At 37.9% G+C, this 15146-nt stretch overlaps 1 protein-coding gene across 1 annotated transcript in view; it reads right to left on the bottom strand.

The window, feature by feature from the left end:
- Positions 1-14279: 14279 nt before the first annotated feature.
- IL15 (interleukin 15) overlaps positions 14280-15146 on the bottom strand; it is a 74594-nt gene continuing 73727 nt past the window's right edge. The window contains exon 8 of the mRNA XM_040967108.1: positions 14280-14581. Within this exon, the coding sequence (XP_040823042.1) occupies positions 14471-14581 (111 nt within the window). The 3' untranslated portion in view covers positions 14280-14470. The remainder of the gene's footprint in view (positions 14582-15146) is intronic.

The following is a 15146-nucleotide window of genomic DNA, read 5'->3' as shown; positions in this document are numbered from 1 at the left end:
TAGCTAACTGAAATTTGTGTGTTTGTGAGCAAACTAATCTCCATACCCTACAAAGGTGGCTTACAAGGCATTCTTGGGTGGGGCTATGTCCTTTGTAATCTTAATAACATTTAATGTTACTATCAATAATGTTTAAGGAATCATGGGAGACTAGGAATTGAGTCCCCTAATTTCAAGGGTTTAACATATTTATAGCTCCGTAAAGTAATACTCCACTGTGATATCGAATGCGTTAGTTGGTCTTGAAATGTTTAGACACTTCCCCTCTGAATATCTGCTCATACCTGCTAGGGAATGAGAATGAGTTTTTCCACTAAGTGTGTGAATGAGCTTTATCCACTAAGTTCAGTTTAAATTTGGGCTTGTGTCTGCAAAGATGAATCATTTAAATTCCAAGATCTTTTGTGAGAAAAAGGGAGAATCTTTTAAAGTTATTTCCAAGACAACTAAAATTTAACTAAGTTGTTAATTCCAGAGAGGGTTAAACATGACATACCATGACTATTTAATATATAAAAATAAGATTTCAAGCCCATAGAAACATTTTTGCTGAATAAAATGCATATGAAAAGGAATAGAAATATCTCATTTGTACATATCAAAGACTCTGACAAATTTATAAAAAAGTGGAATCTGCCCCTCAAACAAAGGGAATATTTTCATCACCACAGAAATTTCCCTGTGTCCCTTGCCAGTTAAAACTTCAACAGAAGAAGCAAATATCTTGGGTTTGTTTTGACTATTCAAGATCTTGATATAAAAGTTATTTTTCCAGATCTCTCCTCATTCATTGAGCAGAAGGGCTTTGTGAAGTTTAGGACAGTGGATACCAAGTCACCCACCTTGTTGCATATATGACTTTTCTTTTATACTATTGAATGGCATTTAATGGTAGCATCATACTTTATTAACCCATTCTCTTGTTGACAGACACCTGAAATAGTTTTAGTTTGTGTCTATTTTGAATGAAACTGCTATCTAAAGCATTGGAACTATTCAAGCAACTATTGATTTGTGCGGGAAACATTTGTTTAACTTTGTAGGAACTTGCTTAGCTGTTTTCCAAAATTGTTACATTATTTCACACACCAGAGTCCCATTAGTTCACATGATATAGTTCTCTGTCCCTGTAACCATTGAGGTTGGTGTGTAATAGTTTCTGATTGTTTTGATTTGCATTTCCTGGTGGATAGTAACATTCCACACCTCTGTTATGTGCTTACTGGCCATTTGTATATTTTCTCCGGTGAAGTAGCTGTCAAATCTTTTACCCAATAAGTGATTTGTATTTTCATTATTGAGTTGTTAAGAGTTACTTATCTATTCTTGGAAAAGCTTTTTTTTATTTCCTGAGGTATTTCTGTGGAGAATATGTCCTCCCATCTGAGACTTGGCTATTTATTCTCTTAGTGATGAATTTTCATCAACAGAAACTTTCAGTTCAGTGAAGCTCCATTTGTCACTGTCTTTTTCATTGCAAGGACTTTCTGGGTTTGCTCTAAGAAACCTCATGTAAACCAAAGTCGTGAAGATTCTTCTGTTACTTTCTAGAATCTTACAGTTTTAGCTTTATGTCTGAGACTCGTCCATTTCAAGTTATTTTTCTTTTAATATGTGAGACCTTTTTTTACTAAATAAGCATCCAATTCTTTAAGTACTCTTTATTGGAAGGATTTAATTTCTTCATTGAATTGCTAGCATTTATTTTTTTGTTTTCCTTTTAAGATTTATTTATTTTTATTTATTTTTATTGCAAAGTCAGGTATACAGAGAGGAGGAGAGACAGAGAGGAAGATCTTGTGTCTGTCTGATCGTTCACTCCCCAAGCAGCCCCAACGGCTGGAGCTGAGCCAAACCGGAGCCAGGAGTCCAGAATTTCTTCTGGGTTTCCCACATGCGTGAAGGGTCTTAAAGCTTTGGGCTGTCCTCGATTGCTTTCCCAGGCCAGAGGCAGGGAGCTGGATGGGAAGCGGGGCTGCCAGGATCAGTACAGGCACCCATATAGGATTCGGGAGCATTCAAGGCAAGGACTTTGGCAGCTACACTATTGCACTGGGCCCACTAGCATTTCCTTATGCAAAACCCTCTGAATTTATAAGTGCAAGTCTATTCCCATTATTTTATGGTGGTAAAACCACTGCCTGGTGTGTAATGAACCCTGGCACCTATTCGTCCCACCCCGTTTTCTTCCTTAAACAAGATGCCTTTGCATCTATGTGGGCAATTACATCTAACTCCCATAGGCCTCATTTATTACTGAATACTCATTGTGAATTTTAGAATTCTTGTAAGATTTCTCTCCATTCTCCCTTTTAACACTCTTGCAGGCTCCCAGAAATATGGATGTCTGAATGTGTGCCTCCGAGAAAGTTGGAAAAGTAGGATCATTTGAAAGGAAGTGTCAGAATCCAGACTGATTATTTGGTTTCAAAGGCAAAGGTGGTTTTTTTTTTGTTTGTTTTTTTTTTTTTTTTTTTTTTTGCAGTTAGCTTCATAATGTAAGTCTTTCTAACTCTTATGTGTTTGTATGGAGCCCGGGTATTTCATGATGACTAAGTCTGCTGCTATTCCAGTTTTACTATTTTGGGTAATGTCATCTTCAAGTAACAAGACGCCCTCCAGAACCAGTGTCCAGAGCTGTGCAAGTTGAACTCCAAACACCCCTGTCCAGCCATTCAAAAGCACTGAAATAGTCACAACACAGTAGAGAGGGTTCTTTAGATCACAGCAGGGTTCTGTCATGATGAAAGAAAGGTGTAGATGTGCTGGAGGGAAGGTCCCCCGTTGTCTTCTTCTATTCTGCTCCTTGCTGGGAGATGGAAATCACAAGAATGTGGCTGGATGACCACAGTAACTCCTCCACCTGATGAGTAGGGGGATGTTTCATTAGTTGTGTTCTTCCTAGTTGACCTAGGGATTGAACATTGGGGTTTGAGGGTGGGTTGAAAATGATAAACATAGGAGGGGCCATAGTGCATATAGATTCCATTCCGGGCAACAGAGACACCCCAACCTAAGTGAGTGTTAGCCATTTCTATGACCGATCTTCTAAAATGCTGGATTCATTCTCTGAATCCACTTTTTCTGAGTTGACCCTTTCATGTAAGTTGTAACTGGCATTGTGTTCCAGAGGTAGTACCTAAAACCACTGCACCAAGCAGGAAGTTTCATCAATGTGGTTAATAGGCACCTGTCAAGATGTCTGAAAAAAAAAAAACACTGGGCTACAGTGAGTATTAAATAGAAACACAGTGGCCTCACAAAGTCACTGCAATCTCCCAGAAATGTCTGGAATATCACAGTCTCAAGAGATTCCAAGTTCCACTCAAAAGCAACCAGAAAAACCAAGGGTCATGTACCCTTGAGAAATCCTCCCATACTAGAACCGATTTTATGTGGAGCAAATGACCAGAATTCCCTGGCAAGGTTTTTTTTTTTTTACAGCCAGCCTTCTCCCTCAAACACCTATCATCATTTTTGCTTGATTAATTGCTCTTCATATGATTGCAAGGACATTTGAAAAAAATCAAGCGCAGCAGTTTTATTTTAAGCTATTTGGGGAAACAGACGTACAGAAAAGATAAAAATTATTAGTCCTTGAGGAAAGTGATGGAGGAGAGAAAATGAAAACTAAATCTGTCTTTGCTCATACAGAGAACAATCTGCACAGGGCTCAAAGTGAAAAGAACGTAAAGACCTTACTCCAAGGTGAGGCTGGAAGGCATTGCGCAGGACTCTTGCCTTCTTTCTGGAAGAAAAAAGATGATTGAGATGTTTGTTGCAGTAGACAGACAATGTCCCAGAAACGATAATGATGGAGGAAGGGCAATGAAAACAGACTCCATGGACTCCTGGGGCTAGAGGAGAGCTGTTACAGTAACCAGCTCCATTCCACTCAGTTTTGAAGGATGTGTTAAGTTTCAGTCTTTAATTGAAAAGATTCCTTTCAAAATTCAGCTCCTGTTAAGAGGTTGTCAGGATTGCTCCTGATTCCCCCCATATGCCTTTGTAGTTTTACTGTTGTCTAATGCTGATTCGAGTCTGTTGTCTATGATTTACCAGTTATGATCCTGATAGGTTATACTTCCCATTTCCTGACACATTCTAGAGTGATGTAAGATTTTTCTGCTCTCCCTCTTAACAGGAGGTCATACGCATGGAGCAGGGGAGGGGAGACCCCAGAGTGGAGCAGGTGGACAGGAGGAGGCTTGTATCCCAACCCTGGAGACCCCCAGATCCTCACCAAGGATTATCAGTACGATCACCAAGGACTACATTCCAACTGCCAAGGAAACCACGGGGAATTGGAGTGCTTTCGGAGGCCGAGAACTCTGAGGTCATCCACCCTCATTTGCATCTATCACATGGGATGGAAGAAGTCCAAATTCTGCCTTGCAGGATCCAAGGTCATCGGAACGACAACCAGGAGCACTGAGTAGTCCACAATAAACATCCTTTGGGACTAGGGAGGGGAGCTTTCTCTGGTCCTTGCCTGGTTCCGACTTTGGGTCCCCACTCTCTCTCGCAGTGACCATCAGGATCACTCCAGAAACCCCTCAAAACAAACTAACAAACAAAAAATCTAGAATAAATAGACAGAGAACAATAAGGAAAGCTTAGAATCAGACAGGAAACGGTCAGCGGGGATGCACTTATACCTCACTGGATGGGACACAAAGATTAGTTACTCCTCACTAGGATATCAAAGATTTCTCTGCACACCCCTCTTAAGGCTGTTCACCTAAACTGTTGACATATGTCTTGTTAGAGTTATAGAGTTAGACTACCCGAAAAACAGCCAGGTTCTGCAAAATCATGCTTCAATGCTATAAACTGCTAAATACTAAAATTAAAACAGACATGAGACAGCTGAATAGTAATCTATAACCATTTTAAGGTGTATAGAACCCAATTGTATATAAACTAATAATTGTAATGTCAATGTAGAAGTCACAGGATGTGGTTCAGAACTTGCATTCTTTTTTTTTCTTTTAACATATTAGTTACTCAATACCATGTCAATTAATTCCATAACGTTATAAATTGTTACTGATGTTATGTCAGGGCTTTTAATTGGTTGGGATTGTACTCTGCCGGTTCTACCTTCAGACCAGAGATGGTCTCCCCAAGAAACCATTGAACTTATCTGTACAACAAGATGCTGGACTTTATGCTTGCAACGAAAGAATCTCAACTGAATTTAAACTGTGGTAATGCAACAAGGTGGAGGAATCCACCATGGGGGGAGGGCTTGGGGAGGGATAGAGGGAATCCCAGTGCCTATAAAACTGTGTCACATAATGCAATGTAATCAATTAAATTTTTTTTAAATAAAATAAAACTATAAACCTAAAAAAAAAATTCAGCTCCCACAACTTGTGTTTAGCTCAGTGGAGAGAAACACCCATATCTCCCATCAGAGTTCTGGGTTTCTGTGTTTATTCCACGTACCTGGCAACTGAGACTCTTGGAGGCAGCAACGAACAGCTCACATAGCTAGCTCCTTGCCAAATGTGGAAAGTCCGAATTGAGTTTCAGGCTCCTTGTCTCAGCCTATCCCAGCTGCTGGTTATTGCAGTCAGTTGGAGAGTGCAACAGCATAGGTGCTCTCTCCTTCTACCTGTATATCTCCATTCCTCAAATAAATAATAAGCATTTTGAAAGATTCTGCTTTTATAATACTTCCAAGAATATGAGTGTTCAAACAGTTTGTGCAGAACATGTATTATGAAAAAGAAATGTAAGGATTACAAAATCCTGTGCACTAAAGCTTGTTATTTCTATTTTCATGAACTCTTTGAAGTGCTTTTATTTATCTAAAGAATAAATCCATTAGTACTCTATTAGGTTACAGAAAGATACAAGTTCAAATTCTGACTTAGTCACCTAATGACTTATGACTGCTGAGACTGGGTTTCTGTTCTTTTTGATTGGAATTTGAATTTGGTAAAGGGGAAAATATTAAAAATGGCAGATACTGACAACAGAGTGATGAGTTTTAAAAATAAAGTGTTTCAAAAGCAATATGCTAATAGAGTATGGACTCCCCATAGCCAATCCATGTCATTTGTTAGAAATATGAATGCCAGTTGCTTCCCTCCCTCAGGACTGACATTCTGAGAAATAAATTCTAGAGTTGAGAGTCCAACAGTCTGTGTTCTTATGAGCCCTCTTGGTGAACCAAGTCCATGTTAAAACTTGAGACCCCCTTGAAAAGATGATAGAGCTTATAAAAGAAAGAACCAAACATGAGTTGTGATGTCTGATGGGATTGGAAACACATGGTTAGAGTCCAGTTCAAATCCATGGCTCCAAGAACCCTTCTGTCCTTTTGTCAGGTAAGCCTTGCAAGTGGGACTCTGCATTGTCCTCAAGCTGTTCCTCCTATGTTCAGGCAAACATAGTTTCAAAATGTACAAAACTCAGAAGCATAACACCCAAATTTCTACAATACACTTTATAAACACAGAAGAGAAATGCTTGGTTGGCCTAAGTTTTTAAGTCGTCCCATGCTAAGTTATCCACCATGGTAAGTCTGTTGTAGGGTTTTGTACAACATGAAATGAGTTCTGCTAGCCATCTAGACAATGGTGTTGCATTCCTAGAGATTTAGTCTTCAAATTGTCTCTCTAAGATTCTGTCAGTGACCTCCATTTCGTCATGTTTCATTAATTCTTTGGAACATAACACACCTTATTCATAGAAGGCTTACTGCAGCATTGTATATCTAGTACAGATTATTTTAATTATAGATAATCCATTAAACATTGAAATATCTGTTCTAATATTTGTTCTAAATATTTGTCCATTACAGATGGTTATATGTCCTGAAGGAACACAGAACATGTAGGATTTCAGAATTAACACAATTAACACTCAGGAGTTGAGTAAATAAGTCAGATTTTGCCTTTACAGAGAGACATGCTAAAATTAAACTGTATCATAACCCAGAAATATTAATCTTTTATGCACCATCATTCAAAATTCCGTTTAAATGAGAACAGCACTTTCTTTTTCTTTAAAAAAAATGTCATTTTGGGGGGAGCAGTGGGTTCGGGAGATGCTATCTGTCAAGTAATAGTTACTATTTCCAGGGAAAACTGAGAGATGGAAGGCATTGTTCATCATGATTTATTAACTCAGAGGTCCTCATGGAAACAGTATTCATTTGTAGCTAATGGAAATTACAGTTCTGTCTTTGTATTCCAGTGATTTGAGATGACATCCTGTTAAGAGCATACTTGACATAAACAGGAATAGAAAGCATTGAGAGAACTAAACAAAAAGTATGCTTGGTTTGTAACCTTGATCATAATAGTCTCCAAGAGTCACGCAGCTCTTCCCATTTTCATATTGTGATCTACTCACACAACTGTCACCTTCAAATATTGAGAAATTAGCAAACATTACCTATGCTTTCCACCGCATTGTTGACACTAACATTTGCTATGAGAATCCGGCAATAATAAGAACTTGAGAGTAGTTCAATTTTGACTAAAGTTCACATTAATATGACCTTCATATCTTTGCTAATAAAAGTGCTAATGATGAAATTGACCTGCATTTATAGCTTAATGATGAGAACGCCAGATTATTCCATGGCAAAGGCAGTGAAAGGCAATGAGCTAAAACCTACAAGAATGTATGACCTTGCCCTACTCCGAGGCATTTCAGTCCCAGCTCCACCTAATGCTTAAAAAGTTGTTGTGCAACACCACATACACAGATTTGATTATTGACAAAGCTGAGGACAAAATGAAGGTAGAAGTCACCAAGATCATATATCAAGGTAAAATTTAAATGACTAAGTTCTATCATTGATAAAAACATCTTATTTCCCTTATTTTTGCATCAAATGATGCAGCAATTTAAGATGGGAAAACTACAAAGAAAATCATTACATTTAATAGACTATTTCATGAATTAACTAAAATTTGAATTTTTAATTCATGATGTCTTGAAATTTACTCTCATTTTTGCTGCTCTAATGTTAAATAAAAATTAAAATTTCAGAAGACATAGAACTGAGCTGATCTTGAGGTTCCTTGTCTCAATATCACTGCCACCATTGTTTATGCCAGTCTGCTTCCAGGCAAGGGTCTAAGTGGCCAAGGCACTGACAAGGAGCCAAGAGTTCCCAAAGCTGCCAGGGGTTACTTTGACACTTTGATATTTTTAGAAGTGATTGCAAACTGAGTACACCAGGGACACAGGTGTCCATGTCATAGAAGTCTCTAAATCCATCCCCATGTAGAGTAAATGCTTATTATGGAGAAGTCATGTATAAGTGTTCAATTTTTAAAAAGTTACCAGAAGAATTGCTGAAGCTTTACACAGAAGCAAGAATTTTTCAGCTACAACTTTATTAGTGCTTTTGTTTACATAGGGTATCTGTAGATAGACAGTCTTCCCAGAGTTAGACTTTTTTGTTTTTATTATTTTTTATAGACAAAGTATTTTATTTTTTATTCATATAAAGAGAACATATTCAATGTATTTAACAGACATAATCCTGAGCTTCCCTTTCTCCGCCTCTGTCTTCCTCCCTTTCTTATTTCTTCTTTTTAAAAATAAATTGGAAATGTGATAATTACAGGTTTTATGTTCCACTAGACATGGTACTGAACAAGTAAAAATTAGAAAAGACTGCTGTTTTAGAGGGACACAAACAATGAGTCTAAACAATTATCAAATAATAAGATGTCAATTTTACTCTTTATATTCAGAATTTTTTTCTATATTAGCTACCACAAATAAGAAAAATAAAAAAGATATCTGTTAGTCTGGCTTCTTTCATTAGCATAATGGTATCCAGTTGTATCTATTTTGTTGCCAAGCACAGGATAACATTGTCTTTATTGCTGAGCAGTACTCCATCACAGATATGTGCATCAATTTAGCAATGCAATAATCAGTTAATGAACACCTTGATTCCATAGCTTAGCTATTGTGCATTGAACTGCTATGAACACAGCAGTACTAATAACTTCTTCATATGCCGAATTCATTTCCTTTGAGATTATTCCCAGGAGTAGAATGACTAACTCATAGGGTAGATCTATTTTCAGATTTCTGAGTAAACTTCATATTATATTTCCTAACAATTCTACTAGTTTAATTCCCCTGCAATTTCCTCCATATCCTCACTGTGATATTAAAAAAATATATATATTTGGATAATAGACACTTTCTTAAAATTTATACCTGAAACTTCTGTCACTGACCCTAGGCTTGAAAATATTCTTTACTCTGTGTGCCTTTATGTGTGTTATTACAAAAAAATTAAAATGTCTAAAAAATGAATCTTTAATGACAAGTTACCTATGCTGAGAAACAGCAAAGGCCCATGAAAAAGCAAGTACCTTCTACCAGGATCTGCCAGCAGCCCAATTAGTTGTGCTGGGGGCATTGCACTCTCATAATGGTGACAGAAGTTAAACTTCACCTTAGTCTTCTTGGCTCAGCACTTAAAAGGCTTTCCATGAGAGCAAAGGGTTCCTCTGCCTCGGCAACACACACTTACAATGGTGTATCTCCTGTCAAGAAGCCACTCAACTGAAAACAAGTGATGGCATCACTGCAAACACCTGAATGAAATCTTAGCTGCCTGTTAACTTTCTGTTTCCAAGGAAAGATGCTTTCTTGGTCTAGACTCTTAGCCTGTAAAAATCAGGGCTAAATGGCCAGCAAAGAAAACAATCATTGAAGTGAGCCCTGACTTCTGCTAGCTGCTTTAAGTGATTCATAGAAAGCAAGACGTTGCTTGCCAGTCTGCAGTGTAGATAACAAGTCTGTGCTTTCCACTCTTCAACAAACTGGAACACCAATAGCTTACGTGATACAGAAAAGAGTAGATTTCTTTTCAGATGATATGTTTAAAGCAAAGCTATTAATAATGCTGTGTATAACAGCTGCCTTTATTTATTCATAAATACAGTGCAAACATCTTACTTGTCAGAAGGAGACGATTTTCGTTTACTATAAAAAGATAATTAATTCAGGCTGGAAAAGCTTAATGGTGCATTTGCCATCTGGGCAAAGCAAACAAAACACCAAAATAGAACTGTGTGAAAAAAAATAATCAAAATATGGAATAAAAAATACACACTCAAGCCTTATTTTGATTTCTTTTTTTAAAGATTTATTTTTATTATTTTTTCATTGGAAAGGCAGATATACAGAGAGGAGAGACAGAGAGGAAGATCTTCCGTCCAATGATTCACTCCCCAAGTGAGCGCAACGGGCCGATACTATGCCAATCCGAAGCCAGGAGCCTCTTCCGGGTCTCTCACGCGGGTGCAGGGTCCCAAAGCTTTGGGCCGTCCTCGACTGCTTTCCCAGGCCACAGGCAGGGAGCTGGAAGGGAAGCGGGGCTGCCGGGATTAGAACCGGCGCCCATATGGGATCCCGGGTGTGCAAGGCGAGGACCTTTAACCACTTGCGCCACCGCGCCGGGCCCAGATTTCTTAAACAATAAATAATTTTCCACCCCAATTATAATGTTCGTACTTATTTGGGAAGAAATATAAAAGGCAACAAGGCATAAAAAAACTCAACTGAGGCTAGACAAAACTTTCAGGTGGATTCTTTTTATTTTTGAATTTGACACATCAGTAACGGAAATAAGAAGTTTGCAAGCCTCTGGAACTCTTTCTGTCCAAGACGGACAGAAATGCTTACCAAATATAATAAGATAAATAACAGTACTTTGCTAGCATTAAAGAAGCATAAAAGGGTGAGATCATCGTTACTCTGACCATCATCCTGGTGCTTCCTCAGACAAAACAACCCAGAGATACATCTGAGGACTGATTTCAACAAAGCCCAGCAACATGAACTTGGCTAATAATCATGATCTTAAAAACCTTTGAAAACACAGCACTTGTCAGATAGAACCGATACCACAATGTTAGGCTCTTAGCTGTCACTTACTCAAAAGCGTTGCTTCTTCCCGTCTTCTCCTTATACCCATCAATTCTCTTATCTTTTAAGCCCTTGCATAATTAAACCACCGTGAATCCCTAATTATAAGAAACCTAATTGTGCTTTCCAAGTTTTCTCCTCCTCCACCCACACACCTTGCTTTTTTCCACTTTCCTTGCCTGCACTGTGTGTGTCATCACTCCCCTGAGTATACTTCTGGCACTTCTGTGACTTTCTCCATGCTGTTCCTCTTGATGAAATTAATTGGCCTCCTTTAGTACCAAATAGTTCTCAGTGAAAAGCAATTCATGAAGTCATTCTTCCAAGAAGCCTTCCTTGCAATGAAATTTGGGTCATAGGTCAATTCTGACTACACTTAACCCCGACCCAGGACTTGTATATTCCTTATGACGCCAACTTCTCAAATCACATAGACTGCCAAGATGTTTGTGGGTAGTGATTACCTGCTTGAACTGGTCACTGCATTGTGAGGGAAATAGTCACTGGCTGCAGCGATGGCTTGTTGGAGGGTTAATAAGGAGTGACTTTATGAACCAGTGCTTCACAGGAAAGGAGGCTTTGACTTCAGCTTTTCCTCTTGACAACAACATTGACGCCTCCATTTAAAAATCTGTATATGTCAGAGTAGGAGTCTTGTCTCTTCCGCAGTTTCAGAATAATCTCTCCTGGCATCTAGGGAGCAGTTGATACTCACCTGGCAGATATCCCCTTTCAGTCATCTCCCTCTTTCTGGTCGCTTTGACTTTCCCTCCCTGCTACAGAGTAGTCCCTTTCCTAGGTGGCTCTGATTCCCACTTCCCCCTGGATAAAATCCTTATTGTAAATCATAGCTGAACCCAGATATCACTTTCTCATTCCAACAACTTAAACATCTCTAGTCTTTGCCTTTATGCATTCTCCCCTAGTACCCATCAGAAAGCAGGTAGCAAGTAGCTCAAACCAAAATTTGTCAGTAGGATTGTCCTGTGGATGTTCAATCCATGACAGCAGGGATGTGGCTTTCTCATGCACAGCTCTAATTACTGTGTCACCAAGCATAAGGTTCACACAGATTTTCAATAAACATGGTAGCAATATAATTGAGTGAATGAATTTCTTCATGAAAGAAAAGAATGATTAGCGGCATCGTGAACAGAAATATGCTATAGGGAGATCCTGGATTCTTTGAGAGCATTATTCTGAAAGTTTTGACACTGTAAAAAAATAAATCACAATTTTCAATTCTGTTTCTGTGTAGCAATTTCCTCTTCAACTGCTTCAATAGATAACTTGTTTTGAAATGCATGATTAAAAAATAAAATATAGGATGAAAGCAGGACTCTTTGCTGATGATTCATTGTTTTCTTCCATTTTATGTAGGCCAGAGTATGTAATTATGGTGAGGAGACTACTTCATGATGCTGATTTGTACCTTGCACACCAAGTTCTTTTGTGAGGACATGATTCAGTCATCAGGCACACTCCAAGGAATACTGAACTGGCTTTGTATGGAAATGGGATTTCCTCTGGGCAAAATATTTACAAATGGCAGGCAAATGCTAACCATGGTTTACCTATGATTGCAGAGACTTTGCACCAAAACTTTATGCAACACAGATGAAGAATTACAGAGGCATTGTCTAATATTTCTGTGCTGAGTGAATGCAGAAGGCAGAAAAATCACAATATTTGATTTTGGTACCATGTATATTAGAGTAACTTGATGAGCTACTGGATTTGATGGCCACAGACACTATCCCATCAAAAGCTATAAGCTCCTCTTGCAAGCATAGCTCCAAAACAAAATAATCCTATTGATTTGTCTGACATAAACATAAAGCTAGACTTATAATTGGGCTTTTAAATTTTTAACCACAAACTGTGTGTTAGTTCTGTTTGCTTTCCCCTGTTCTCTAGATTCTAGTCATTTGTTTATTATCAGGGATGGTGTAGAAATAATATTGTCCTGTGTATCAGTCCTTCAGTTGAAATTAAAATGCAGGAGTACAACTCATCACTGTGACTGTGGACCTCAGCCTTCAGTTTTGGTAGTTTGATTTACTATTTGGGTTAAGTATATGATCGCTGCGCTTTTCCTTATTACATGTGATGTATGGCAAATATTTTTAGCATTTAGGATAGCAAGTGAATTATAAGCACAGTATTCTTTTGGCAAATGATATTAAGCCAAGTAAAGAGGATGACTCAAAAAGAAAGATTTTTAGGCAGAAAATGCTAATTTTGTTAAAAGCACAAGTATGATCACTTCTCAGCCTTTTGGCTAATATCAAGCGCAAGTATGAACAATACAATTGAAATTGCTTTATACTGTTGATTCTTAAGCTAACTAAGAATATTTTAAGAAATTGTAGATCCATGACTTGAGGTTCCTGAGATCAAATAAAATAAGCCATTAAGATAACGACATGAAAATAATTATAAATCTGAACTGAGGATCACTCCAAATTTAAAGCCTGCTTGTGCTTATCTAATCAAAACAGCTATTGATCACCATAAAATATCATTGACAGTATGATTGCATTATGGCTTTCCTTCCCTCACTCTAATCGCACAAGGGAACATTAACTGTTCCTTAATATTTCAATTGGAAAAGTCAGAAAATTTGCTGCATTTACTTACTCTGCACAAATAGAAAAGCTAGAGAATTTAGCAAATCTTAGTGCATATTTTAGTACATACTTATAAATAACAGTTATAACACATTATATACAGAAATTACAACTATTTTCTGTTACATAATATTGACTCCCACCAAAGATTAGATTTTATTTTATCCTAAAAACACGACAAAAAATAATGTGAAAATAAAATTTCCATATTTGGAAAGCATGAAATAAAATTATTTTGGAACAATAAATTTTCTGTATCTCCTTCTACTTACTATTGCTATTTGCACCTATGATTTAATACCTCCTATTCCATGCTATGTATTGCATTTTCTTACATGGCAAGTGCTCTGTGTATCAACAGCTATATTCTGAAGTGAAGCATCAGGGTTGAGGCGTGTCTCCTCTTTTCTTCCTCAGTAGTCAGTGCCTTCTCTGGTGCTACTCCCAGGAGGTCCCTGAGGATTCCTTGCTGGTGGTTCCACCCCAGAAGGAGCATTCCATGAAAGCTGTTGACCTGCAGCACTGGTACTCAGCCCCATCAGCTATTACATAATTTAACGATCACCCTTTAATAGATGCCCTCTATTTTTCTAAAAGAGATAAAATATTAATACAACTTCAAATGATAAAATATACACACAATTTTATTGAACATCTTCATCATGTGGAAAATATGTACAATTAATAAATTAAAAACAGATTAGCAAACTATGTCTGAAGAAAAAAGTTCATAGTCACTATGATATTAAAAGTCATTTTTCTGCCTTTTATTTCCAGGAGAACATTTAATCCAAGATCCTGCCCATCTTCTCGCTGGAAAACTTGCTTTAGCAGCTTGTTTGAAATGTGTTTGGTTGCCTGCAATCAGCAGAAACGCATTGCTCAACAGTGGAAACACTGCATAGAATCTTTCTCAATCAAGGAGAGTTGATGAACATTTGAACAATGTGGATGAAACTCTGCAAAAATTCAGTAATACTTTTTTCTTCCAGTTCCTCACATTCTTTACACCCAGATTCTGTTACGTTCTGCCAAGCAAAAAGCAAGAGTTAGAGTAGCATGTAGCATCCCTTTCTTTTCTAGGGAAATCACATTATTTAAATATTATGGTTCTTGAGGCATAAAGACTTTGCAAATAAGTATCGTATTAGGAAAAACTATGAGAATGGAGAACTGTTAGATTAGATATCAGTGTTTTATTTTCCCTCCTACGATAGATTCAAAAAAAAAAAAGCTGTGTCTGCTAGGCGATGGGCTACGAATTTAAAGCCCTTCAGTGATTTCGCATCCTTGGCATTAAGTTCAACTTCTTGTCCGGCCACATGGCACACAGGCTCTCCATGAGCTGTCACTTCTCTACTTCTTTCAGTTTCCTTCACTGCCTGTACTGTTGGAGGCACATCACGTACACACCATGGTACGTGATGGTGACGTCTGTCTTGTCGCCTTTGTTTTTCCCTCTGCCTGACACTTTTTCTTATTCCAAATGCTGCTATTTATATGTAAGTTTGTTCAGGCATTGCCTACTTTCAGGAAGCTTGTTTGAACCTTTGGGGAACCCCTGAGCTTCTGGTGCCAGATTCCACATGCCTT

This window comes from Ochotona curzoniae, unplaced genomic scaffold (assembly GCF_017591425.1).
Source record: "Ochotona curzoniae isolate NIBS_2020 unplaced genomic scaffold, NIBS_Ocur_1.0 scaffold_4506, whole genome shotgun sequence".
Classification (NCBI taxonomy): Eukaryota; Metazoa; Chordata; class Mammalia; order Lagomorpha; family Ochotonidae; genus Ochotona; species Ochotona curzoniae.
The sequence above is the reverse complement of the archived record's forward strand: the minus strand, read 5'-3'. Positions and strand labels throughout refer to the sequence as shown.